Genomic DNA, 26,306 nt, shown 5'->3' with positions numbered 1-26,306 from the left:
CTTGTCTGCTAATGGGTGGGGCTGGGTTCCCTCCCTGCTGGTTATTTGGCCTGAGGCGACCCAACACTGCAGCCTACCTGGGCTCTTTGGTGGGGCTAATGGCAGCCTCTGGGAGGGCTCAGGCCAAGGAGTACTTCCCAGAATTTCTGATGCCACTGTCCTTGGCCTCACAGTGAGACAGAGTCACCCCCCACCTCTGCAGGAGACCCCCCAACACTAGCAGGTAGGTCTGGTTCAGTCTCCTATGGGGTCACTGCTCCTTCCCCTGCGTCCCGATGTGCACACTACTTGGTGTGTGCTCTCCAAGAGTGGAGTCTCTGTTTACCCCAGTCCTGTTGACATCCTGCAGTCAAATCCCGCTAGCCTTCAAAGTCTGATTTTCCTGCTGCCAGACCCCAGGTTCAGAAGCCTCACGTAGGGCTCAGAGCCTTCACTCCAGTGGATGGACTTCTGTGGTATAAGAGTTCTCCAGTTTGTGAGTCACCCACCCATCAGTTATGGGATTTGATTTTATTGTGATTGTGCCCCTCTTACCATCTCATTGTGGCTTCTCCTTTGTCTTTGGATGTGGGGTATTTTTTTTGGTGAGTTCTAGAGTCTTCCTGTCGATGATTGTTCAGCAGTTAGTTGTGATTCCAGTGCTCTCGCAAGAGGGAGTGAGCGCACGTCCTTCTACTCAGCCATCTTGAACCAATCTGGATGTTGAATTTTATGGAAAGCTTTTTCTGCATCTATTGAGATTTTAATATGGTTTTTATTCTTCAGTTTGTTAATGGCATGTATCACAGTGATCAGTTTGCAGATATTGAAAAATCCTTGCATCCCTGGGATAAATCCCACCTGATTATCATGTATGATCCTTTTAATGTATTGTTGGCTTCCGTTTGCTAGTATTTTGTTGAGGATTTTTGCCTGATAGTCTCCTGTAATTTTCTTTTTTTGTGGTATCTTCATCTGATTATGGTATCAGAGTGATGGTGGCCTCACGGAGTGAGTTTGGAAGTGCTTCTTCCTGTGCAATTTTTTAGAATAGTTTCAGAAGTGTAGGTGTTAACTATTCTCTAAATATTTGATAGCATTCACCTGTGGAGCATTCTGGCCCTGGACTTTTGTTTGTTCGGAGTTTTTTCATCACAGATTCAATTTCACTACTTGTAATTGGTCTGTTCATATTTTCTGTTTCTTCCCGGTTCAGTTTTGTGAGATTGTACCTTTCTAAGAATTTGTTCATTTGTTCTAGGTGCCCCACTTTATGGGCATATAGTTGCTTGTAGTAATCTCTCATTTTCCTCTGTATTTCTGCAGTGTCACTTGTGACTCCTCCTTTTTCATTTCTAATTTTATTGATTTGGGCCATTCCCTTTAGTTTTATCTTCTCAGAGAACCAGCTTTGAGTTTCATTGATCTTTGCTATTGTTTTCTTAGTCTCAATTTCATTTATTTCTGCTCTGATTTTTATGATTTCTTTCCTTCTACTAACTTTGGATTTTGTTTGTTCTTCTTCCTCTAGTTGCTTTAGGTGTAAGTTTAGCTTGTTTATTTGAGATTTTTCTTGCTTCCTGAGGTAAGCTTTTATCAGTATAAATTTCCCTCTTAGAATTGGTATTGCTGCATCCCATAGATTTTAGATCACTGTGTTTTCATCTTCATTTGTCTCTAGGTATTTTTTGTTTTGTTTAATTCCATATATATGTGTTAGCATACGGTATTTGTCTTTCTCTTTCTGACTTACTTCACTCTGTATGACACACTCTAGGTCTGTCCACCTCATTACAAATAGCTCAATTTCATTTCTTTTTATGGCTGAGTAACATTCCATTGTATATATGTGCCACATCTTCTTTATCCATTCTTCCGATGATGGACACTTAGGTTGTTTCCACTACCTGGCTATTGTAAACAGAGCTACAATGAACATTTTGGTACATGACTCTTTTTGAGTTATGGTGTTCTCAGGGTATATGCCCAGTAGTGGGATTGCTGGGTCATATGGTAGTTCTATTTGTAGTTTTTTAAGGAACCTCCATACTGTTCTCCATAGTGGCTGTACCAATTCACATTCCCACCAGCAGTGCAAGAGTGTTCCCTTTTCTCCACACCCTCTCCAGCATTTATTGTTTCTAGATTTTTTGATGATGGCCATTCTGAGTGGTGTGAGATGATATCTCATTGTAGTTTTGATTTGCATTTCTCTAATGATTAATGATGTTGAGCATTCTTTCATGTGTTTGTTGGCACTCTGTATATCTTCTTTGGAGAAATGTCTATTTAGGTCTTCTGCCCATTTTTGGATTGGGTTGTTTGTTTTTTTGTTATTGAGCTACATGAGCTGCTTGTATATTTTGGAGATTAATCCATTCTCAGATGCTTCATTTGCAAATATTTTCTCCCATTCTGAGGATTGTCTTTTGGTATTGTTTATGGTTTCCTTTGCTGTGCAAGAGCTTTGAAGTTTCTTTAGGTCCCATTGGTTTATTTTTGTTTTTCTTTCCATTTCTCTAGAAGGTGGGTCAAAAAGGATCTTGCTGTGATTTATGTCATAGAGTGTTCTGCCTATGTTTTCCTCTAAGAGTTTGATAGTTTCTGGCCTTACAATTTAGGTCTTTAATCCATTTTGAGCTTATGTTTGTGTGTGGTGTTAGGGAATGATCTAATCTCCTACTTTTACATGTACCTGTCCAGTTTTCCCAGCACCACTTATTGAAGAGGCTGTCCTTTCTCCACTGTACATTCCTGCCTCCTTTATCAAAGATAAGGTGACCATATGTGCGTGGGTTTATCTCTGGGCTTTCTATCCTGTTCCATTGATCTATCTTTCTGTTTTTGTGCCAGTACCATACTGTCTTGATTACTGTAGCTTTGTAGTATAGTCTGAAGTCAGGGAGCCTGATTCCTCCAGCTCCGTTTTTTGTTCTCAAGATGGCATTGGCTATCCGGGGTGTTTTGTGTTTCCATACAAATTGTGAAATTTTTTGTTCTAGTTCTGTGAAAAATGCCAGTGGTAGTTTGATAAGGATTGCATTGAATCTGTAGATTGCTTTGGGTAGTAGAGTCATTTTCACAATGTTGCTTCTTCCAATCCAAGAACATGGTATATCTCTCCATCTATTTGTATCATCTTTAATTTCTTTCATCAGTGTCTTACAGTTTTCTGCATACAGGTCTTTTGTCTCCTTAGGTAGGTTTATTCCTAGATATTTTATTCTTTTTGTTGCATTGGTAAATGGGAGTGTTTCCTTGATTCACTTTCAGATTTTTCATCATTAGTGTATAGGAATGCCAGAGATTTCTGTGCATTAATTTTGTATCCTGCTACTTTACCAAATTCATTGATTAGCTCTAGAAGTTTTCTGGTAGCATCTTTAGGATTCTCTATATATAGTATCATGTCATCTGCAAACAGTGACAGCTTTACGTCTTTTCCGATATGGATTCCATTTATTTCCTTTTCTTTTCTGATTGCTATGGCTAAAACTTCCACAACTAGGTTGAATAAGAGTGGTGAGAGTGGGCAACCTTGTGTGGTTCCTGATCTTAGTGGAAATGCTTTCAGTTTTTCTCCATGGAGGACGATGTTGGCTGTGGGTTTGTCATATATGGCCTTTATTATGTTGAGGAAAGTTCCCTCTGTGCCTACTTTCTGCAGGGTTTTTATTATAAATGGGTGTTGAATTTTGTCGAAAGCTTTCTCTGCATCTGTTGAGATGATCATATAGTTTTTCTCCTTCAATTTGTTAATATGATGGATCACGTTGCTTGATTTGCGTATGTTGAAGAATCCTTGCATTCCTGGAATAAAGCCCACTTGATCATGGTGTATGATCCTTCTAATGTGCTGTTGGATTCTGTTTGCTAGTATTTTGTTGAGGATTTTTGCATCTATGTTCATCAGTGGTATTGGCCTGTGGTGTTCTTTCTTTGTGACATCCCTGTCTGGTTTGGTATCAAGGTGATGGTGGCCTCGTAGAATGAGTTTGGGAGCGTTCCTCCCTCTGCTATATTTTGGAAGAGTTTGAGAAGGATAGGTGTTAGCTCTTCTCTAAATGTTTGATAGAGTTCACCTGTGAAGCCATCTGGTCCTGGGGTTTTGTTTGTCGGAAGATTTTTAATCACAGTTTCAATTTCAGTGCTTGTGATTGGTCTGTTCATATTTTCTATTTCTTCCTGATTCAGTCTTGGCAGGTTGTGCATTTCTAAGAATTTGTCCATTTCTTCCAGGTTGTCCATTTTATTGGCATAGAGTTGCTTGTAGTAATCTCTCATGATCTTTTGTATTTCTACAGTGTCAGTTGTTATTTCTCCTTTTTCATTTCTAATTCTATTGATTTGAGTCTTCTCCCTTTTTTTCTTGATGAGTCTGGTTAATGGTTTATCAATTTTGTTTATCTTTGCAAAGAACCAACTTTTAGTTTTATTGATCTTTGCTATCGTTTCCTTCATTTCTTTTTCATTTATTTCTGATCTGGTTTTTATGATTTCTTTCCTTCTCCTAACTTTGGGGTATTCTTGTTCTTTTTCTAATTGCTTTAGGTGCAAGGTTAGGTTGTTTATTCGAGTTGTTTCCTGTTTCTTAAGGTAGGATTGCATTGCTATAAATTTCCCTCTTAGACTGTTTCTGCTGCATCCCATAGGTTTTGGGTCATCGTGTCTCCATTGTCATTTGTTTCTAGGTATTTTTTGATTTCCTCTTTGATATCTTCCGTGATCACTTCGTTATTAAGTAGTGTATTGTTTAGCCTCCATGTGTTTGTATTTTTTACAGATCTTTTCCTGTAATTGATATCTAGTCTCATAGCGTTGTGGTCGGAAAAGATACTTGATACAATTTCAATTTTCTTAAATTTACCAAGGCTTGATTTGTGACCCAAGATATCTCTCCTGGCGAATGTTCCATGAGCACTTGAGAAAAATGTGTATTCTGTTGTTTTTGGATGGAATGTCCTATAAATATCAGTTAAATCCATCTTGTTTAATGTATCATTTAAAGCTTGTGTTTCCTTATTTATTTTCATTTTGGATGATCTGTCCATTGGTGAAAGTGGGCTGTTAAAGTCCCCTACTATGAATGTGTTACTGTCGATTTCTCCTTTTATGGCTGTTAGTATTTGCCTTATGTATTGAAGTGCTCCTATGTTGGGTGCAAAAATATTTACAATTGTTATATCTTCTTCTTGGATCAATCCCTTGATCATTATGTAGTGTCCTTCTTTGTCCCTTCTAATAGTCTTTATGTTAAAGTCTATTTTGTCTGATATGAGAATTGCTACTCCAGCTTTCTTTTGATTTCCATTTGCATGGAATATCTTTTTCCATCCCCTTACTTTCAGTCTGCATGTGTCTCTAGGTCTGAAGTGGGTCTCTTGTAGACAGCATATATATGGGTCTTGTTTTTGTATCCATTCAGCCAATCTGTGTCTTGTGGTGGGAGCATTTAGTCCATTTACATTTAAGGTAATGATCGATATGTATGTTCCTATTCCCATTTTCTTAATTGTTTTGGGATCGTTATTGTAGGTCTTTTTCTTCTCTTGTGTTTTTTGCCTTGAGAAGTTCCTTTAGCATTTGTTGTAAAGCTGGTTTGGTGGTGCTGAACTCTCAGCTTTTGCTTGTCTGTAAAGGTTTTAATTTCTCCATCAAATCTGAATGAGATCCTTGCTGGGTAGAGTAGTCTTGGTTGCAGGTTTTTCTCCTTCATCACTTTAAATATGTCGTGCCAGTCCCTTGTGGTTTGCAGAGTTTCTGCTGAAAGATCAGCTGTTAACCTTATGGGGATTCCCTTGTGTGTTATTTGTTGTTTTTCCCTTGCTGCTTTTAATATGTTTTGTTTGTATTTAATTTTTGACAGTTTGATTAATATGTGTCTTGGCATATTTCTCCTTGGATTTATCCTGTATGGGACTCTGTGCTTCCTGGACTTGATTAACTATTTCCTTTCCCATATTAGGGACGTTTTCAACTATAATATCTTCAAATATTTTCTCAGTCCCTTTCTTTTTCTCTTCTTCTGGAACCCCTATAATTCGAATGTTGGTGCATTTAATATTGTCCCAGAGGTCTCTGAGACTGTCCTCAGTTCTTTTCATTCTTTTTTCTTTATTCTGCTCTGCAGCAGTTATTTCCACTATTTTATCTTCCAGGTCACTTATCCGTTCTTCTGCCTCAGTTATTCTGCTATTGATCCCATCTAGAGTATTTTTAATTTCATTTATTTTGTTGTTCATCGTTGCTTATTTCATCTTTAGTTCTTCTAGGTCCTTGTTAAATGTTTCTTGTATTTTGTCTATTCTATTTCCAAGATTTTGGATCATCTTTACTATCATTATTCTGATTTCTTTTTCAGGTAGACTGCCTATTTCCTCTTCATTTGTTAGATCTGGTGGGTTTTTATCTTGCTCCTTCATCTGCTGTGTGTTTTTCTGTCTTCTCATTTTGCCTATCTTACTGTGTTTGGGGTCTCCTTTTTGCAGGCTGCAGGTTCGTAGTTCTCATTGTTTTTGGTGTCTGTCCCCAGTGGCTAAGGTTGGTTCAGTGGGTTGTGTAGGCTTCCTGGTGGAGGGGACTAGTGCCTGTGTTCTGGTGGATGAGGCTGGATCTTGTCTTTCTGGGGGGCAGGTCCATGTCTGGTGGTGTGTTTTGGTGTGTCTGTGGACTTATTATGATTTTAGGCAGCCTCTCTGCTAATGGGTGGGGTTGTGTTCCTGTCTTGCTAGTTGTTTGGCATAGGGTGTCCAGCACTATAGCTTGCTGGTCGTTGAGTGAATCTGGGTCTTGATGCTGAGATGGAGATCTCTGGGAGATTTTCGCCATTTGATATTATGTGGAGCTGGGAGGTCTCTTGTTGAACAGTGTCCTGAAGTTGGCTCTCCCACCTCAGAGGCACAGCACTGACTCCTGGGTGCAGCACCAAGAGCCTTTCATCCACACGGCTCAGAATAAAAGGGAGAAAAAGTAGAAGGAAAGAATTAGTAGAAGTAGAAAGGAAGGAAGAAAGGTAGGAAGGAAGAAAGAAAGGAGGGAGGGAGGGAGGAAGAATGGAGGGAAGGAAGGAAAAAAGAAAGAAGATAAAGTAAAATAAAATAAAGTAAGATAAAATAAAATAAAGTTATTAAAATAAAAAATATTTTAGGGCCTCCCTGGTGGCGCAAGTGGTTGAGAGTCCGCCTGCCGATGCAGGGGATACGGGTTCGTGCCCCGGTCTGGGAGGATCCCATATGCCGCGGAGCGGCTGGGCCCGTGAGCCATGGCCGCTGAGCCTGCGCGTCCGGAGCCTGTGCTCCGCAACGGGGGAGGCCACAACAGTGAGAGGCCCGCATACCGCAAAAAAAAAAAAAAAAAAAAAAATATTTTAAAAAATGGACGGATAGAACCCTAGGACAAAAGGTGGAAGCAAAGCTATACAGACAAAATCTCACACAGAAACATACACATACACACTCACAAAAAGAGGAAAAGGGGAAAAAATCATAAATCTTGCTCTCCAAGTCCACCTCCTCAATTTGGGATGACTCGTTAATCTATTCATGTATTCCACAGATGCAGGGTGCATCAAGTTGATTGTGGAGCTTTAATCTGCTGCTTTTGAGGCTGCTGGGAGAGATTTCCCTTTCTCTTCTTTGTTCTCAGGGCTCCCGGGTCTCAGCTTTGGATTTGGCCCCGCCTCTGCGTGTAGGTCACAGCAGGGCATCTGTTCTTCGCTCAGACAGGACGGGGTTAAAGGAGCCGCTAGTTGGGGGCTCTGGCTCACTCAGGCCAGGGGGCGGGAGGGGTACGGAGGCGGGGTGAGCCTGCGGCCGCAGAGGCCACCATGATGTTGCACCACTCTGAGGTGCACTGTGTGTTCTCCGGGGGAAGTTGTCCCTGGATCCCGGGACCCTGGCAGTCGCGGGCTGCACAGGCTCCCCAGAAGGGAGGTGTGGATAGTGACCTGTGCTCGCACACAGGCTTCTTGGTGGCGGCAGCAGCAGCCTTAGCGTCTTATGCTCGTCTCTGGGGTCCACGCTTTTCGCCGCGGCTCGCGCCCGTCTCTGAAGCTCCTTTAAGCAGTGCTCTTAATCCCCTCTCCTAGCGCACCAGGAAACAAAGAGGGAAGAAAAAGTCTCTTACCTCTTCAGCAGGACCAGACTTTTCCCCAGACTCACTCCCGGCTAGCCATGGTGCAGTAACCCCCTTCAGGCTGTGTTCACGCCGCCAGCCCCAGTCCTCTCCCTGCGCTCCAACCGCAGCCCGAGCCTCAGCTCCCAGCTCCACCTGCCCTGGCGGGCCAGCAGACAAGTCTCTCGGGCTGGTGAGTGCTGGTGCACACCGATCCTCTGTGGGGGAATCTCTCTGCTTTGCCTTCCGCACCCCTGTGGCTGCGCTCTTCTCCGTGGCTCCGAAGCTTTCCCCGTCCGCCACCCGCAGTCTCCGCCCACGAAGGGGCTCCTAGTGTGAGGAAACCTTTACTCCTTCACGGCTCCCTCCCCCTGGTGCAGGTCCCGTCCCTATCCTTTTGTCTCTGTTTATTCTTTTTTATTTTGCCCTACCCAGGTACGTGGGGACTTTCTTGCGTTTTGGGAGGTTTGAGGTCTTCTGCCAGCGTTCAGTAGGTGTTCTGTAGGAGTTGTTCCACATGTAGATGTATTTCTGGTGTATCTGTGGGGAGGAAGGTGATCTCTGCGTCTTACTCTTCTGCCATCTTCCCCTCGTCCCTTCTGCAGTTTTTTTCTTGTAGTTGATTTCTAATCTCATAGTGTTGTGGTTGGAAAAGATGCTTGACACAATTTCAGTTTTCTTAAATTTACCAAGACTTGCTTTGTGGCCCATCATGTGATCAATCCTGGAGAATGTTCCATGTGTGCTCGAAAAGAATGTGTATTCTGCTCCTTTCGGATGGAATGCTCTATAAATATCAAGTCCATCTGGTCTGATGTTTCATTTAAGGCCTGTGTTTCCTTATTGATTTTCTGTCTTGATTTTCTGTCCATTGATGTAAGTGGGGTACTGAAGTCCCCAACTATTATTGTGTTACTCTCAATTTCTTCTTTTATGTCTGTTAACATCTGCCTTATATGTTGAAGAGCTCCTATATTGGGTGCACACATATTTAGTTGTTATATCTTATTGGATTAATCCCTTGTTCATTATGTAGTGTCCTTCTTTGTTTCTTGTAACAGTCTTCTATTTGAAAGTCAATTTTGTCTGATATGAGTGTTGCTACTCCAGCCTCCTTTTGATTTCTATTTACATGGAATACCTTTTTCCATCACCTCACTTTCAGTCTGTATTTGTCTCTAGCTCTGAAGTCGGTCTCTTGTAGACAGCATATATATGGGTGCTGTTTTTACATGCAGTCAGTCTATGTCTTTTGGTTGGAGCATTTAATCCATTTATATTTAAGGTATTTATCAATATGTATGTTCTTATTGCCATATTGTTAATTGTTTTGGATTTGTTTTTGTAGGTCTTTTTTCTTTGTTTCCTCTTTTGTTCTCTTCTGATTTGATGATCATGTTTAGTGTTGTGTTTGGGTTCCTTTTTCTTTTTTGTGTATATATTACAGGTTTTTTTGTTTGTAGTTAACATGATGTTTTGATAGAGCAGTCTGTATGTATACATTATTGTTTTAAGTTGCTGATCTCTTAATTTCAAATGCATTTTAAATATCCTGCATTTGTACTCTCCTCCTTTCACAATTACTGGTTTTGGTATCATATTTGTGTGTGGATGATTTCCTACCTGTACTGTATAGTTGCCTTTACCAGTGAACTTTCCGGTTTCTAGCTGTGACCTTTTCTTTTCCACTTGGAGAAGTTCCTTTAGCATTTGTTGTAAAACTGGTTTGGTGGTGCTGAATTCTGTTAATTTTTGCTTGTCTGTAAAGCTTTTGATTTCTCCGTCAAATCTGAACGAGAGCCTTGCTGGGTAGAGTATTCTTGGCTGGAGGTTTTTCCCTTTCATCACTTTAAATATATCATGCTACTGCTTTCTGGCCTGCAGAGTTTCTGCTAAGAAATCAGCTGATAGTCTTCAGGGGATTTCCTTGTATGTTATTTGTTGCTTTTCCCTTATTGCTTTTAATATTTTCTCTGTCTTTAATTTTTATCATTTTGATTATTATGTGTCTGAGTGTGTTCCTCCTTGGGTTAACCCTGTATGGCACTCTCTCTGCTTCCTGGACTTTGGTGACTATTTCCTTTCCCACATCAGGGACATTTTTAGCTATTATCTCTTCAAATATTTTCTCAGGCTCTTTCTCTCCCTCATCTCCTTCTGGGACCCCTTTAATGTGAATGTTGGTATGTTTGACATTTGTCCCAGAGGGCTCTTAAACTCTCCTCATGTCTTTTCATTATTTTTTCTTTATTCTGTTCCACGGCAGTGGTTTCCACCACTCTGTCTTCCAGCTCACTGCTTTGTTCTTCTGCCTCATTTATTCTGCTACTGATTGCTTCTAGTGTATTTTTCATTTGTTATTTTATTCTTCAGCTGTGTTTGTTATTCTTTATATTTTCTAACTCTTTGCTAAAAACCTTCTTGCAACTTCTCGCTCTGTGCATCCATTTTTTCCCCGAGTTCTTGGATCATCTGTACGATCGTTACTCTGAACTCTTTCTCAGGTAGATTGCCTATCTCCACTGCACTTATTCGTCCTGCTTCTGGGGTTTTATCTTGTTCCTTCTTCCGGAACTTATTCTTTTGCCATCTCATTTTGTTTAAAAATCAGTTGTTTTATTTTTATGTATGTAGTGGCTTATGTGTCTTGACCTTGGAGAAGTGGCCCTCAGTAGGGGTTTTCCTGTGTGTCCCGGCAGTACACTCCTCTCTCATCACCCAAGGGCCAGCCTGGTCCTAGGGTACTTTCTGACCTATGTTTGTGGGCTCAGTGCTGCAGGATCATAGTTTTCTTGCTTCTGGTGTCTGCCCCCTGCTGTGTGAGGCTTGTCTAAACGCTTGTGCAGGCTACCTAGCGGAAAGGGCTTGTGCCTGCCCACTGGGGGGTGGAGCTGGGTCTTGGCCCTCTGGTGGGCAGGGCTGTGTCCGGGGGCATGTCTAGAGGTGTCTGTAGGCTCAGGAAGTCTTTAGGCAGCCTGTCTGCTGATAGGTGGTGCTGTGTTTCCACGCTGTTAGTTGGTTGGCCTGAGGCATCCCAGCACCGGAGCCTACAGGCTGTTGGTTGGGGCCACGTCTTGGTGGCCAAAATGTCTGCCTCCAGCCAGAGTTCACGTAGATCCCTGCTATGTCCGCCACGAGCTTTTATGACCCCAGAGAGAGCCACAGCTGTCCCCCCCCACACCACCTCCCCAGGAGACCCTCCAAGACCAGCAGCTAGGTCTGGCCCAGGCTCCTATGGAATCATTGCTTTTGCCCTGGGTCCCAGTGCATGCAAGATCTTGTGTGTGCTCTTCAAGCGTGGAGCCTCTGTTTCCCCCAGTCCCGTGGAGCTCCTCCAGTCAGGCCCTGCTAGCCTTCAAAGCCAAATGCTCAGGGGGCTCCTCCTCCTGATGCCAGACCTTTAAGCTGGGGAGCCTGCATGGAGCCTAGAGCTGTCACTCCTGTGGGGAGACCTTCTGTGATAGAACTATTCTCCAGTTTGTGCGTCACCCACCTAGTTGGTATGGGATTTGATTATATTGTGAGTGCACCACTCCTACCATCTCATAGTTTCTTCCTTATGTCTTTGGATTTAGAGTATCTTTTTTTTTGGTAGGTTTCAGTCTTTTTTATCCCTGGTTGTTCAGCAGTTAGTTGTGATTTTGGTGTGCTCATGAGAGGAGGTGAGCTCAAGGTCCTTTTACTGGTCTCTCAGTGGCCTATGTAATTTTATCTGATACATACTGAAGTGCTATCGAATTGCAAATTTAATTATTGATAAAAAATGGCTCATGTTGAGGAGTTGTTGCCCAGAGTGTGTGGGCCATGAAAGTCAAAACTAATCGCTAATTGTCTTTGGCACTTGAAGATGACTGCTGATGAATGGCCTTATATATTGCAGTGTCTACAAAATATGATGTGTTCTAAGCACAAGATGCACCTAATGGTTCCGCCCCTCTTGTTGAACTTCTCTCCTAATGGATCCCTCCCTCATGGGCTGTGAAACCTTTCCATAGGAACCCTCCAATTCTGCTGTCGACCAAGATGACCTCAGCTGTTATCACAGTTACATGGTCCACGTCTGAGCTGCACCCTCTGTTCTTTCAGCATCCTGAAGAGTGTTTCTTCCATGTGCTCCAACTGCCATTATTGACTTTAGTCTGCTGTGTAAAAGCTGGTATAATAATCCAGCTGTTACGAATCCATTGCACATTCCCAGTGCAAGACTTATAGTATGGTAAGAGCTGGAAGGGACCTTGATAGTCGAGTGTGACCCCATGTTACAGACTAAGAAACTGAAACCTGGAGACTTACCCAAGCCCCAAAGCCTAGTTTGTCAGCAGTGTTAGAACTAGACTCTAAGCCGTGTATTTTCTTTTCCTTATGTCTTTTTAAAATGACTTTTTCCTTTGGAAAATGTTAAATGTAAACAAAAATGAGCTACTATAATGAATCCCCCTTATATCTCCGTTCCTCAGCTTCAACAATATCAGTGTTTAAACAATTGTGTATCGTCTGTACCTCTCCAAAGATTATTCTACAGCAACTCATAATTTCACTTGTATTTATTTTATCTTTTTTTTTACATCTTTATTGGAGTATAATTGCTTTACAATGGTGTGTTAGTTTCTGCTTTATAACAAAGTAAATTAGTTATACATATACATATGTTCCCATCTCTCTTCCCTCTTGCGTCTCCCTCCCTCCCACCCTCCCTATCCCACCGCTCTAGGTGGTCACAAAGCCACGGAGCTGATCTCCCTGTGCTATGTCGCTGCTTCCCACTAGCTATCTATTTTACGTTTGGTAGTGTATATATGTCCATGCCACTCTCTCGCTTTGTCACAGCTTACCCTTCCCCCTCCCCATATCCTCAAGTCTATTCTCTAGTAGGTCTGTGTCTTTTTTTTTTTTTTTTTTTTTTGCGGTATGCGGGCCTCTCACTGTTGTGGCCTCTCCCGTTGCAGAGCACAGGCTCCGGATGCGCAGGCCCAGCGGCCATGGCTCACGGGCCCAGCCGCTCCGCGGCATATGGGATCCTCCCAAACCGGGGCACGAACCCGTATCCCCTGCATCGGCAGGCGGACTCTCAACCACTGTGCCACCAGGGAGGCCCAGGTCTGTGTCTTTATTCCTGTCTTACCCCTAGGTTCTTCATTACATTTTTTTTTCTTAAATTCCATAGATATGTGTTAGCATATGGTATTTGTCTTTCTCTTTCTGACTTACTTCACTCTGTATGGCAGACTCTAAGTCCACCCACCCCACCACAAATAACTCAATTTCGGTGCTTTTTATGGCTGAGTAATATACCATTGCATATATATGCCAATTCTTCTTTATCCATTCATCTGTTGATGGACACTTAGGTTGCTTCCATTACCTGGCTATTGTAAACAGAGCTGCAATGAACATTGTGGTACATGACTCTTTTTGAATTATGGTTTTCTCAGGGTATATGCCCAGTAGTGGGATTGCTTGGTCATATGGTAGTTCTATTTGTAGTTTTTTAAGGAACCTCCATACTGTTCTCCATAGTGGCTGTACCAATTCACATTCCCACCAGCAGTGCAAGAGTTTTCCCTTTTCTCCACACCCTCTCCAGCATTTATTGTTTCTAGATTTTTTGATGATGGCCATTCTGACTGGTGTGAGATGGTACCTCGTAGTTTTGATTTGCATTTCTCTAATGATTAATGATGTTGAGCATTCTTCCATGTGTTTGTTGGCAGTCTGTATATCTTCTTTGGAGAACTGTCTATTTAGGTCTTCTGCCCATTTTTGGATTGGGTTGTTTGTTTTTTTGTTATTGAGCTGCATGAGCTGCTTATAAATTTTGGAGATTAATCCTTTGTCAGTTGCTTAATTTGCAAATATTTTCTCCCATTCTGAGGATTGTCTTTTGGTATTGTTTATGGTTTCCTTTGCTGTGCAAAAGCTTTGAAGTTTCATTAGGTCCTATTTATTTCTTTTTCTTTTTATTTCCATTTCTCTAGGAGGTGTGTCAAAAAGGGTGGCTGCTGTGATTTATGTCATAGAGTGTTCTGCCTATGTTTTCCTCTAAGAGTTTGATAGTTTCTGGCCTTACATTTAGGTCTTTAATCCATTTTGAGCTTATTTTTGTGTATGGTGTTAGGGAGTGATCTAATCTCATACTTTTACATGTCCCTGTCCAGTTTTCCCAGCAGCACTTATTGAAGAGGCTGTCCTTTCTCCACTGTACATTCTTGCCTCCTTTATCAAAGATAAGGTGACCATATGTGCGTGGGTTTATCTCTGGGCTTTCTATCCTGTTCCATTGATCTTTCTGTTTTTGTGCCAGTACCATACTGTCTTGATTACTGTAGCTTTGTAGTATAGTCTGAAGTCAGGGAGCCTGATTCCTCCAGCTCCGTTTTTCGTTCTCAAGATTGCTTTGGCTATCTGGGGTGTTTTGTGTTTCCATACAAATTGTGAAATTTTTTGTTCTAGTTCTGTGAAAAATGCCAGTGGTAGTTTGATAGGGATTGCATTGAATCTGTAGATTGCTTGGGTAGTAGAGTCATTTTCACAATGTTGCTTCTTCCAATCCAAGAACATGGTATATCTCTCCATCTATTTGTATCATCTTTAATTTCTTTCATCAGTGTCTTATAATTTTCTGCATACAGGTCTTTTGTCTCCTTAGGTAGGTTTATTCCTAGATACTTTATTCTTTTTGTTGCAATGGTAAATGGGAGTGTTTTCTTGATTTCACCTTCAGCTTTTTCATCATTAATGTATAAGAATGCCAGAGATTTCTGTGCATTAATTTTGTATCCTGCTACTTTACCAAATTCATTGATTAGCTCTAGAAGTTTTCTGGTAGCATCTTTAGGATTCTCTATTTACAGTATCATGTCGTCTGCAAACAATGACAGCTTTACTTCTTTTCCGATTTGGATTCCTTTTATTTCCTTTCCTTCTCTGATTGCTGTAGCTAAAACTTCCAAAACTATGTTGAATAAGAGTGGTGAGGGCTTCCCTGGTGGCGCAGTGGTTGAGAGTCCGCCTGCCAATGCAGGGAGATGGGTTCGTACCCCGGTCCGGGAGGATCCCACGTGCCGCGGAGCTGCTGGGCCCGTGCACTGTGGCCGCTGAGCCTGCGCGTCCGGAGCCTGTGCTCCGCAACGGGAGAGGCCATGGCAGTGAGAGGCCCACGTACCACAAAAAAAAAAAAAAAAAAAAAGAGTGGTGAGAGTGGGCAACCTTGTCTTGTTCCTGATCTTAGTGGAAATGCTTTCAGTTTTTCACCATTGAGGACGATGTTGGCTCTGGGTTTGTCATATATGGCCTTTATTATGTTGAGGAAAGTTCCCTCTATGCCTACTTTCTGCAGGGTTTTTATAATAAGTGGGTGTTGAATTTTGTCGAAAGCTTTCTCTGCATCTATTGAGATGACCATATGGTTTTTCTCCTTCAATTTGTTAATATGGTGTATCACATTGATTGATTTGCATATATTGAAAAACCCTTGCATTCCTGGAATAAACCCCACTTGGTCATGGTGTATGATCCTTTTAACGTGCTGTTGGATTCTGTTTGCTAGTATTTTGTTTAGGATTTTTGCATCTATGTTCATCAGTGATATTGGCCTGCAGTTTTCTTTCTTTGTGACATCCTTGTCTGGTTTTGGTATCAAGGTAATGGTGGCCTCGTAGAATGAGTTTGGGAGTGTTCCTCCCTCTGCTATATTTTGGAAGAGTTTCAGAAGGATAGGTGTTAGCTCTTCTCTAAATGCTTGATAGAATTCGCCTGTGAAGCCATCTGGTCCTGGGCTTTTGTTTGTTGGAAGATTTTTTATCACAGTTTCAATTTCAGTGCTTGTGATTGGTCTGTTTATATTTTCTGTTTCTTCCTGATTCAGTTTTGGCAGGTTGTGCATTTCTAAGAATTTGTCCATTTCTTCCAGGTTGTCAATTTTATTGGCATAGAGTTGCTTGTAGTAATCTCTCATGATCTTTTGTATTTCTACAGTGTCAGTTGTTACTTCTCCTTTTTCATTTCTAATTCTATTGATTTGAGTCTTCTCCCTTTTTTTCTTGATGAGTCTGGCTAATGGTTTATCAATTTTGTTTATCTTCTCAAAGAACCAGCTTTTACTTTTATTGATCTTTGCTATCGTTTCCTTCATTTCTTTTTCCTTTATTTCTGATCTGGTTTTTATGATTTCTTTCCTTCTGCTAACTTTGGGGGGGTTTTGTTCTTCTTTCTCTAATTATTTTAGGTGCAAGGTTAGGTTGTTTATTCGAGATGTTTCCTGTTTCTTAAGGTAGGATTGTATTGCTATAAACTTCCCTCTTAGAACTGCTTTTGCTGCATCCCATAGGTTTTGGGTCATCGTGTCTCCATTGTCATTTGTTTCTAGGTAATTTTTATTTCCTCTTCGATTTCTTCAGTTATCACTTCGTTATTAAGTAGTGTATTGTTTAGCCTCCATGTGTTTGTATTTTTTACAGCTCTTTTCCTGTAATTGATATCTAGTCTCATAGCATTGTGGTCGGAAAAGATTCTTTTTTTTTTTTTTTTTTTTTGTGGTATGCGGGCCTCTCACTGTTGTGGCCTCTCCCGTTGCGGAGCACAGGCTCCGGACGCGCAGCCTCCGGATGCGCAGGCCCAGCGGCCATGGCTCACGGGCCCAGCCGCTCCGCGGCACATGGGATCCTCCCAGACCGGGGCACGAACCCGCATCCCCTGCATCGGCAGGCGGACTCTCAACCACCGCGCCACCAGGGAGGCCCCGGAAAAGATTCTTGATACAATTTCAATTTTCTTAAATTTACCAAGGCTTGATTTGTGACCCAAGATATCTATCCTGGAGAATGTTCCATGAGCACTTGAGAAGAATGTGTATTCTGTTGTTTTTGGATGAAATGTCCTATAAATATCAATTAAGTCCATCTTGTTTAATGTATCATTTAAAGCTTGTGTTTCCTTATTTATTTTCATTTTAGATGATCTGTCCATTGGTGAAAGTGGGGTGTTAAAGTCCCCTACTATGAATGTGTTGCTGTCGATTTCCCCTTTTATGGCTGTTAGTATTTGCCTTATGTATTGAGGTGCTCCTATGTTGGGTGCATAAATATTTACATTTATATCTTCTTCAAATTATATCTTCTTCTTGGATCAATCCCTTGATCATTATGTAGTGTCCTTCTTTGTCCCTTCTAATAGTCTTTATGTTAAAGTCTATTTTGTCTGATATGAGAATTGCTACTCCAGCTTTCTTTTGGTTTCCATTTGCATGGAATATCTTTTTCCATCCCCTTACTTTCAGTCTGTATGTGTCTCTAGGTCTGAAGTGGGTCTCTTGTAGACAGCATATATATGGGTCTTGTTTTTGTATCCATTCAGCCAATCTGTGTCTTTTGGTGGGAGCATTTAGTCCATTTACATTTCAGGTAATTAGTGATATGTATCCTCCTGTTCCCATTTTCTGAATTGTTTTGGGTTCGTTATTATAGGTCTTTTCCTTCTCTTGTGTTTCTTGCCTAGAGAAGTTCCTTTAGCATTTGTTGTAAAGCTGGTTTGGTGGTGCTGAACTCTCTCAGCTTTTGCTTGTCTGTAAAGGTTTTAATTTCTCCATCAAATCTGAATGAGGTCCTTGCTGGGTACAGCAATCTTGGTTTTTCTCCTTCATCACTTTAAATATGTCCTGCCAGTCCCTTCTGGCTTGCAGAGTTTCTGCTGAAAGATCAGCTGTTAACCTTGTGGTGATTCCCTTGTGTGTTATTTGTTGTTTTTCCCTTGCTGCTTTTAATATGTTTTCTTTGTATTTAATTTTTGACAGTTTGAATAATATGTGTCTTGGCATATTTCTCCTTGGATTTATCCTGTATGGGACTCTGTGCTTCCTGGACTTGATTAACTATTTCCTTTCCCATATTAGGGACGTTTTCAACTATAATCTCTTCAAATATTTTCTCAGTCCCTTTCTTTATCTCTTCTTCTTCTGGAACCCCTATAATTCGAATGTTGGTGCATTTAATGTTGTCCCAGAGGTCTCTGAGACTGTCCTCAGTTCTTTTCATTCTTTTTTCTTTATTCTGCTCTGCAGTAGTTATTTCCACTATTTTATCCTCCAGGTCACTTATCCGTTCTTCTGCCTCAGTTATTCTGCTATTGATCCCATCTAGAGTATTTTTAATTTCATTTATTGTGTTGTTCATCGTTGCTTGTTTCGTCTTTAGTTCTTCTAGGTCCTTGTTAAATGTTTCTTGCATTTTGTCTCTTCTATTTCCAAGATTTTGGATCATCTTTACTATCATTATTCTGAATTCTTTTTCAGGTAGACTGCCTATTTCCTCTTCATTTGTTAGGTCTGGTGGGTTTTTATCTTGCTCCTTCATCTGCTGTGTGTTTTTCTGTCTTCTCATTTTGCTTATCTTCCTGTGTTTGGGGTCTCCTTTTTGCAGGCTGCAGGTTCGTAGTTCTCATTGTTTTTGGTATCTGTCCCCAGTGGCTAAGGTTGGTTCAGTGGGTTGTGTAGGCTTCCTGGTGGAGGGGACTAGTGCCTGTGTTCTGGTGGATGAGGCTGGATCTTGTCTTTCTGGGGGGCAGGTCCATGTCTGGTGGTGTGTTTTGGTGTGTCTGTGGACTTATTATGATTTTAGGCAGCCTCTCTGCTAATGGGTAGCGTTGTGTTCCTGTCTTGCTAGTTGTTTGGCATAGGGTGTCCAGCACTGTAGCTTGCTGGTCGTTGAGTGAAGCTGGGTGCTGGTGTTGAGCTGGAGATCTATGGGAGTTTTTTACTGTTTGATATTATGTGGAGTTGGGAGGTCTCTTGTGGACCAGTGTCCTGAAGTTGGCTCTCCCACCTCAGAGGCACAGCACTGACTCCTGCTGCCTTTCCTCCACACGCTCGGACAAAAGGGAGAAAAAGTAGAAAGAAAGAATTAGGAGAAGAAAGAAGGGAAGGAAGAAGAAAAGGGAGGGAGGGAGGGAGGCAGGAAGGAGGAAAGGAAGGAAAATAAAGAAAGAAGATAAAGTAAAATAAAGTAAGATAAAATAGTTATTAAAATAAAAGATAATCATTAAGAAAAAAAAACGGATGGATAGAACCCTAGGACAAATGGTGGAAGCAAAGCTATACAGACGAAATCTCGCACAGAAGCATACACATACACACTCACAAAAAGAGGAAAAGGGGAAAAAATCATAGATCTTGCTCTCAAAGCCCACTTCCTCAATTTGGGATGATTCGTTGTCTATTCATGTATTCCACAGATGCAGGGTGCATCAAGTTGATTGTGAAGCTTTAATCCGCCGCTCCTGAGGCTGCTGGGAGAGATTTCCCCTTCCCTGCTCTCACAGCTCCCGGGTCTCAGCTTTGGATTTGGCCCCGCCTCTGCGTGTATGTCGCCGGAGGGCATCTGTTGTTCACTCAGACAGGACGGGGTTAACGAGCCGCTGATTCCGGGACTCTGGCTCACTCAGGCTGGGGGGAGGGAGGGGTACAGAGGCGGGGCGAGCCTGTGGCGTCAGAGTCCGATGTGACGTTGCAGCAGCCTGAGGCACGCCGTGCGTCCTCCCTGGGAAGTTGTCCCTGGATCCCAGGACCCTGGCAGTGGCGGGCTGCACAGACTCCCAGGAAGGGGGGTGTGGATAGTGACCTGTGCTTGCACACAGGCTTCTTGGTGGCGGCAGCAGCAGCCTTAGTGTCTTATACCCGACTGGGGTCTGTGCTTTTAGCTGCAGCTCGCACGCGTCTCTGGAGCTCCTTTAAGCAGCGCTCTTAATCCCCTCTCCTTGCGCACTCAGGTGGCTATGGGTAAGAGGCCTCAGTTACTTGCCACATGGATCTCTCCTTAGGGCTGCTTGAGTGTCCTCATGACACGGCAGCTGGCTTACCCCAGGATGAGTGATCTGGCCCGCCGTCCCCACGACTGTTGTAGCTTCGGCCACCGGGGCCCCTACAGAGCCGGATCCTCAGTGAGGCCAACCTCCCCCCAGGCTCCGGGGCAGTTCTATCTATTTATCTCATAAAGATAAGGGTCATTTAAAAAAGTCTTAATATCATTATCGTACTTTAACGAAACAGTAATAACCTAACTGCTTTCATCAAAACCCAATGCCCCTTGATATAGTAAATATCCCAATTCTTACAGTTGCAGTGCTGGTTTACTTAGTAACTGAATTCTGAGGTCTCAGTGTTGGTGAACTGCTTTACCATTAGATAAATAATGGGTAAAATGCTTTCTATGGTTGAAGACAGAAAACTTAACTTGAATTTCTTATATATTTGTTTCTTTTTGAGATTCCATAGCATAGCCTTGAGTATAGAGCAGTACTTATATAATTACCTTGGAAACTTCTCATAATATTTACAGTCTGTTTTACCTGGGAGTATAACATAGGGAACCAGAGACATGTATTTTCAAGTTATCGGCTTCCTGTCCTGTTATATTTTCAAGTACATAAAATCCAGTCATCTTTGAGGTAATGTTGGTCCTTCCAGGTCCTCACTGTCCTACCTTTCAGTGTGAGCTTCTGTACTACCTGGTATTAAAGCACAGGCATAGATGGAAATGCATGTGTGTTCGTCAGTTACCTGTGATTTGAAATGGCCTATAGCTTATCTCCCTTTCATTAGAATTGACTGTAGGGTGAATGAAATTACACTTAATGAAACAAGGATTTTTCTTGTTAGGTATAGCTGTCACATAACTTGATCAGCCTTTGGATTTTAGATTTCTTCACTGATCTAATTCATAATAACTACAGTTATCATTTATGTAGTGCCTTACAGATTTTAAAACACCTTTATAGATAGCTTCCTGCGTTATCTAGTAGTTGTTCAGATCTGATGTTGAATCCTCCAAGACAAACTAGCATAATTTACAATTCTAACATATATTTTCTGGCTTTTTCCTCTTTACATCTTGTACTGTGGCTTGGGTACTCAGGACTGACAATGTGGTAGAGCAACAACATTGCTGGTTGGTACAGAAAGACCCTACAAACAACTTGGTGGTGTTTGTAGCTAGACGATGCCTTTCATTACTGGCCTTAGCAGTCTGGCCTTTGAAAAGAAGGTAGTGGTAGCATTATTGAGCATCAAGAATTTCATTGATTGATTCCTACAATAATAAGGAAGGAGAAAATCCATACCCCTAACAAATTTCTTCACACAGACATTTCAACTATCACATTGACATGTCCTGGGCTGTTTATAAAAACAGAAATAGGGATGTCATGGTCCAGACTCCTCAGCTTCTTTATCTAAACTCTTAAGTTTCATGTAAAGCAGGAATGCTATTGTTTATTTGCCTTTTGTTTCTTTTAAAACAACTATTTTTTAAAAGCATTTCTCAGTTTTTATTGGGTTCAATTGGAAAAGTCTTTATTGTAAACAGAAACTAATTGATTGTGAGTGTATCAAACTGAGCTTTTTTTTTCCCTCCTTTTTTTTGTTTTACTGTTTGAGCCAATTTTTTCTATTCCAAACAAAATTCTGAACCTTAATACATGGACTTTTCTCTTTTCCTTTGCCAGTGTGCAAATCTCCAGGGAGTCAAGATGCTCTGTTCTAATGCAGAAGGAGCATCCCTGAAACTGTGCAATTTTGAAGATCCTTCTGGTCTTAAAGCCAATTTAGAAGGTGAGATTCTATCTATAATTACCTTCTCTAAGGTAAAAACACACTGTTAAGTAAAAAGCCCTGCAAAGTAATTGTTACTGGTAAAACATGATAACCATAGGGATGTAGATGTCTTCTTATACTTAGAGAATTTGCAAAGGGATAAGCCATTGCTTGGTCTCAGTCGTGGTACCAACATGCTGAACTCGGGAAATGTGGCCTCCAGTGTTTAAGGAGGCTTCCGTTGGAGAATTAAGTATCAACATCTTAAACTTTCAAACAGAACAGCATAGCCTTACACGGACCAAAATTAAGAAATTCAGTTTGCATCTAGGCAGGCAGCTTTTTGTCATTTTTGGATCTAATGTTTTGTTTATGAATTCCTTATTGCTTTGTTGTGTCCATGAACTGGTCAATTCATTTATTTGTATATTTAGAAGACACAGTACTTATCTTCATTGCCATGAACTTTCCAGGGCATATTTAGAAGTGCTAATTATCATAAGACCGAATTTAATTCCTCCATCAAAACTACAGACTAAAACATGAATTCTTAATTCATAGTGTAAGCAAGCAAACAAATTGTTAACAAAGAACTCTTTATATATGTATGCTGGTTGAGAGGCAGATTTATAATTCACAGTCATTTCCAGAGGATCCAGAGGTCATCATTCACCTCTATTATAAGTCACCTTGCATCTTTTGAAGATAGATGACTATAAATATTTTCAAGTTCAACTATGCCTAAAATGTATTATTCCCTTTAGGTGCTAATCTGAAAGGTGTGGATATGGAAGGAAGTCAAATGACAGGAATTAACCTGAGAGTTGCTACCTTAAAAAATGCAAAGTTGAAGAACTGTAACCTCAGAGGAGCGACTCTGGCTGGAACTGATTTGGAGGTGAGTCAGCAAGTTGAAAGAGTTTTTATTCATCTAGAATTACTGAGTAGCTCCTGCAAAATGTATCAAGATCATAAACAAAGTAGTTGGCTGGTCAGAACTGCCAGGTAACATGCCAGCCCAGCTGAAGGGGATGCTTTCCTTTCAATTGCTCGTTTAAACAAATTTGAATTCCAGAGCAGGATCCGGTTACCTAAGTTACAGATGCCAGGTTCAGATTTGAAGACTCATCCGGCATTCAGTCTGAGCTGATTTCATTTCTCCTCTTTTCCTTGGGTCTCCCTCAAGTAGATATGTTTGATAGATGCTTTTTTAATCCAGTTGATTGTGGTTTCCTTAAATTTTAATTCCAAACAGAATTAAATGGGGCCGGATTATTTCTTGAACTACTTGAGAAATTGAAATGACATCTGTGTTTGGAAATCAGGTTCAGGGAAAGCCTGTTCTAAATCGGCGTCATATTCTTTCTTGAATCTCCACCTGAGATTTCCATTCTGCCCAGTCACCTTTTTCATCAGCATTGTCTTGTATGCATCATCTTGATTGGCAGATTTAGCGTGCAGACTCCACAGCTGTTACTAGGTCTGTTATCATCGCTCTCTGGTAGCTCTTTCTGCGACAGTGGGCATGTTCTGTGTCTGCTGTTCAGTCCAGCAACCACCAGCCACATATGGCTACTGAGCTTTTAAAATGTGGCCAGTGCCACTGAGAGATGGATTTTTTTTAATTGTATTTCATTTTAATTCATTTAAATATAAGCTGCCATATGTGGCTGGGACTATCGTATTGAACAGTACAGCCCTATACAAGAAAACCTGGCATAGATTGGATTGTAGAGACTAGCACGTCAACGTTTAGCTTGCTGTTGATTTTTTTTAAACGTTTTCGCCTTGTTCTCTTGATAGGTCTTAGCAGCGTAGTAGCAGGCCCCATTAACCTTAAAGGCAAAAAGAACCAGCCTAAGACTGAAGGTATAAACCTATTATAAGCACCATTATTTAGTTTTTTATTATGTGTTAGTCACCTATGATGATGATTGTTTTTCCTTGGTTTCAGTTAGCATGTAGTCAATGCAGTTAAACAGCAAAAAGCTTCTCTTTATCCAGCTGATTGCAAAGACTAATCAGGTTGACTGTTGGGGCAGCTGCTGACAGGTTATGTGCAGTCACCCTTCTCTCTAACCATTGTCCCCACCATCCCCAGGGATGTAGGACTTATCCAAAATCCCTGTCTCATCTGTCACTCCCTGATCTCAAGGGAAATTTGAAAGCAGCTCCCACTTATGGTGGTGGTTACACTGCTGTATACATTTGTTAAAACTCATTGAACTGTACACATAATTTGGGGGTTAAAAAGAGGTAATTCCTTGCTCTAAGAGTGTTAGGTTTGAAGGAGAATCTATTACGCGATTTAATGAAGTGAAATCCCTTTCTCTCATATATTTTTTTAACACAGTCTTCCCCACCCCCTCGCCCCCATGCCTTGCATTATTATTGGTCATGGATCGTTTAGATACTTTTTACTACATTGGAGTCCATTCTGGATTTTAAATGCCTAAAACACAGAAGGGACATGCTTCGTCATTAACTTTGGTTTATACATATTGACAGTGGTCAGCCTGAGCATCCACTAGAGAGAATACATACAGAGAGAAGAAAATATGACTTTCTCCTAAGATTTCTGGAAGTTTTCCAGAAATAACTGAGTTTGATTATATAGGAACCTTTTCCTAATATGCCCCAGGAATCACTTTGAGAGGGAACAGATGAGGCCTTAAATCCGTCTACTACTTCCAAGAATATTGTTTTTGTCCTACAGAACTGCGACCTGTCTGGGTGTGACCTTCAAGAAGCCAACCTGAGGGGTTCCAACGTGAAGGGCGCCATCTTTGAAGAGATGCTGACACCACTACATATGTCGCAAAGCGTCAGATGAGAATCCGGGGGTGGGAGGACGACGCCCAAGGTGAGCAGTGCTCTCCTCATCACTTTTCTTTCTCCCCCCGCTCGGCTGTCGGGAAGAAGTAACACTGGAAGGGAATTTAAACAAAAAAACATGTAGAGGATTATGCTTGGTCTCAGAGGTGCATACGGGGAAAAAGTGACTTTTTTTTCCACATTCTGATTTTAACAGAGAAGCGCTCATTCAGTAGATGTAGGGAAGCTAGATTAGATTGCTGCCCTTTGAGTGGAGTTAGGGGGATTTGCCTGGCTTTGTGACCAGGAATAGTATCTATTATATTTGCTTTTAAATAGGCATGATGTGGAAATACCATCTCGGTTTGAAATGCATTTGAAGATGTTAAGTTCTGAAAAGCACAACATATGCAATTATATGTATTGAATCTTTAGATGCAGTATGGCTATTTAAATTGTTAAACTTTATGACAATTTTGAAAAGGTTGTTCAGGTTTATAAATATCAGTAGCTTTAGTGATGCCTCCCCTACTTTAAATACCTGTCACACCGTGCGAATATGGTGAGATCAGACTCCCCAAGGCTTTCAGGTTCATTTTTATAATTTTTTTTCTTTAAGAACAAAACATTAGCTAAATTAAAGAAATCCTCTGTTACTGATTGAGACATTGTTGTACATCATTGTCAGCTGAAGTAACAGTGGAACTTTCCAAATGGAGGAAGGATTTACCCACGGCTACAGCTTTTGAATGAGCATTCCTTAGGATTTCATTCTTAGCAAGTTCCACTCAGCGCCAGACCAGGCAATTTTATCTATTTACACTGCTAGCCTAGCTTCCTCCTGTAGAGTCAAAACAAGCATAGGAAGATAGTTCTGAACCAAAAAACCAAGGTGCATAATTAACATTCATTTCATTCAAATGCTAAATAGTTTAAACAGGGCCAGCTCGGAAATAGGTATTAAATCCCAGTCTACTGCAATCAATCAGCTATAAAATATGAATGAATATGGTAAATTCATCTTTTAGAAGTCAACGTAGTATAATTGCAGCTCAAAACCCTACAACGGGGAATGAGGAATTTTAAACTGACAGTTTGACTATAGTGATCAAAAAACTTAAATGAAAATAAAGGCATTTGACTGGTCCAAGATGTAATACCAATAAGTCAGCACCTGTGGTTCTTATATTTCTGGTTTCTTTTGTTTTAATAAATTTTAGCCTGGCTTTTTTGAGTCATTATCTCTGCAGCAGCAGGGGCAGGGCCTGTACTTCCTTACCAGTAACGGGTGTCCTATGCCTACCCCAAGAGCAGGGACGTAAGCTGTGTCCACATGGGTTCTGAATTCTACAGACTCATCGGTTTGAGGCAAGGAATCATTAAAAACCACTGTCTCCTTTGGGAGAATGACATGTCTTCAATATTTACGTAGCTTATTCTTCTATATATACATATGCAAAGCTTTCCTTAACAGTAAAGGGTATATATGCATAGTGGGAGGAGATCAGACCTTTACAGGTGAAGGAAAGCAACTTCAGAAATGAATTATTTTCTTTGCTTTATTATTTTTACCAAGACAGAGAAGTATTGTATTGAGAGATATCTATTTTCTTAATCAATATGTGCCTAAATTATATTTAAATCATTTCACTCTGTACTATATTTTCAATAATTATAGAATGTGTTGTTCATCCACTTAAGGGTACATCTGTAGACATAACCTAAGACTGCAGAAGAATCTGAAAGATCCAAACACAGTATGCTTAGAAAATGCAGATTTTGGATCTAATGTATACTGCATTAATAAACGACATGAAATGTT

General features: G+C 41.0%; 1 protein-coding gene across 3 annotated transcripts in view; it reads left to right on the top strand.

Annotated features, from left to right (window-relative positions):
• Positions 1-26,297, top strand: part of KCTD9 (potassium channel tetramerization domain containing 9) — a 72,407-nt gene extending 46,110 nt beyond the window's left edge. For all 3 annotated transcript variants that reach the window (XM_060102574.1, XM_060102575.1, XM_060102573.1), the window contains 3 exons: positions 21,583-21,688; positions 22,435-22,568; positions 24,387-26,297. In XM_060102574.1, the coding sequence (XP_059958557.1) occupies positions 21,583-21,688; positions 22,435-22,568; positions 24,387-24,503 (357 nt within the window). In that variant the 3' untranslated portion in view covers positions 24,504-26,297. The remainder of the gene's footprint in view (positions 1-21,582; positions 21,689-22,434; positions 22,569-24,386) is intronic.
• Positions 26,298-26,306: the final 9 nt, after the last annotated feature.

The sequence above is a fragment of the Mesoplodon densirostris genome, chromosome 6, assembly GCF_025265405.1.
Source record: "Mesoplodon densirostris isolate mMesDen1 chromosome 6, mMesDen1 primary haplotype, whole genome shotgun sequence".
Taxonomy (NCBI): domain Eukaryota; kingdom Metazoa; phylum Chordata; class Mammalia; order Artiodactyla; family Ziphiidae; genus Mesoplodon; species Mesoplodon densirostris.
Note: the sequence above shows the minus strand (reverse complement) of the source record. Positions and strands in the feature narration are given on the sequence as shown.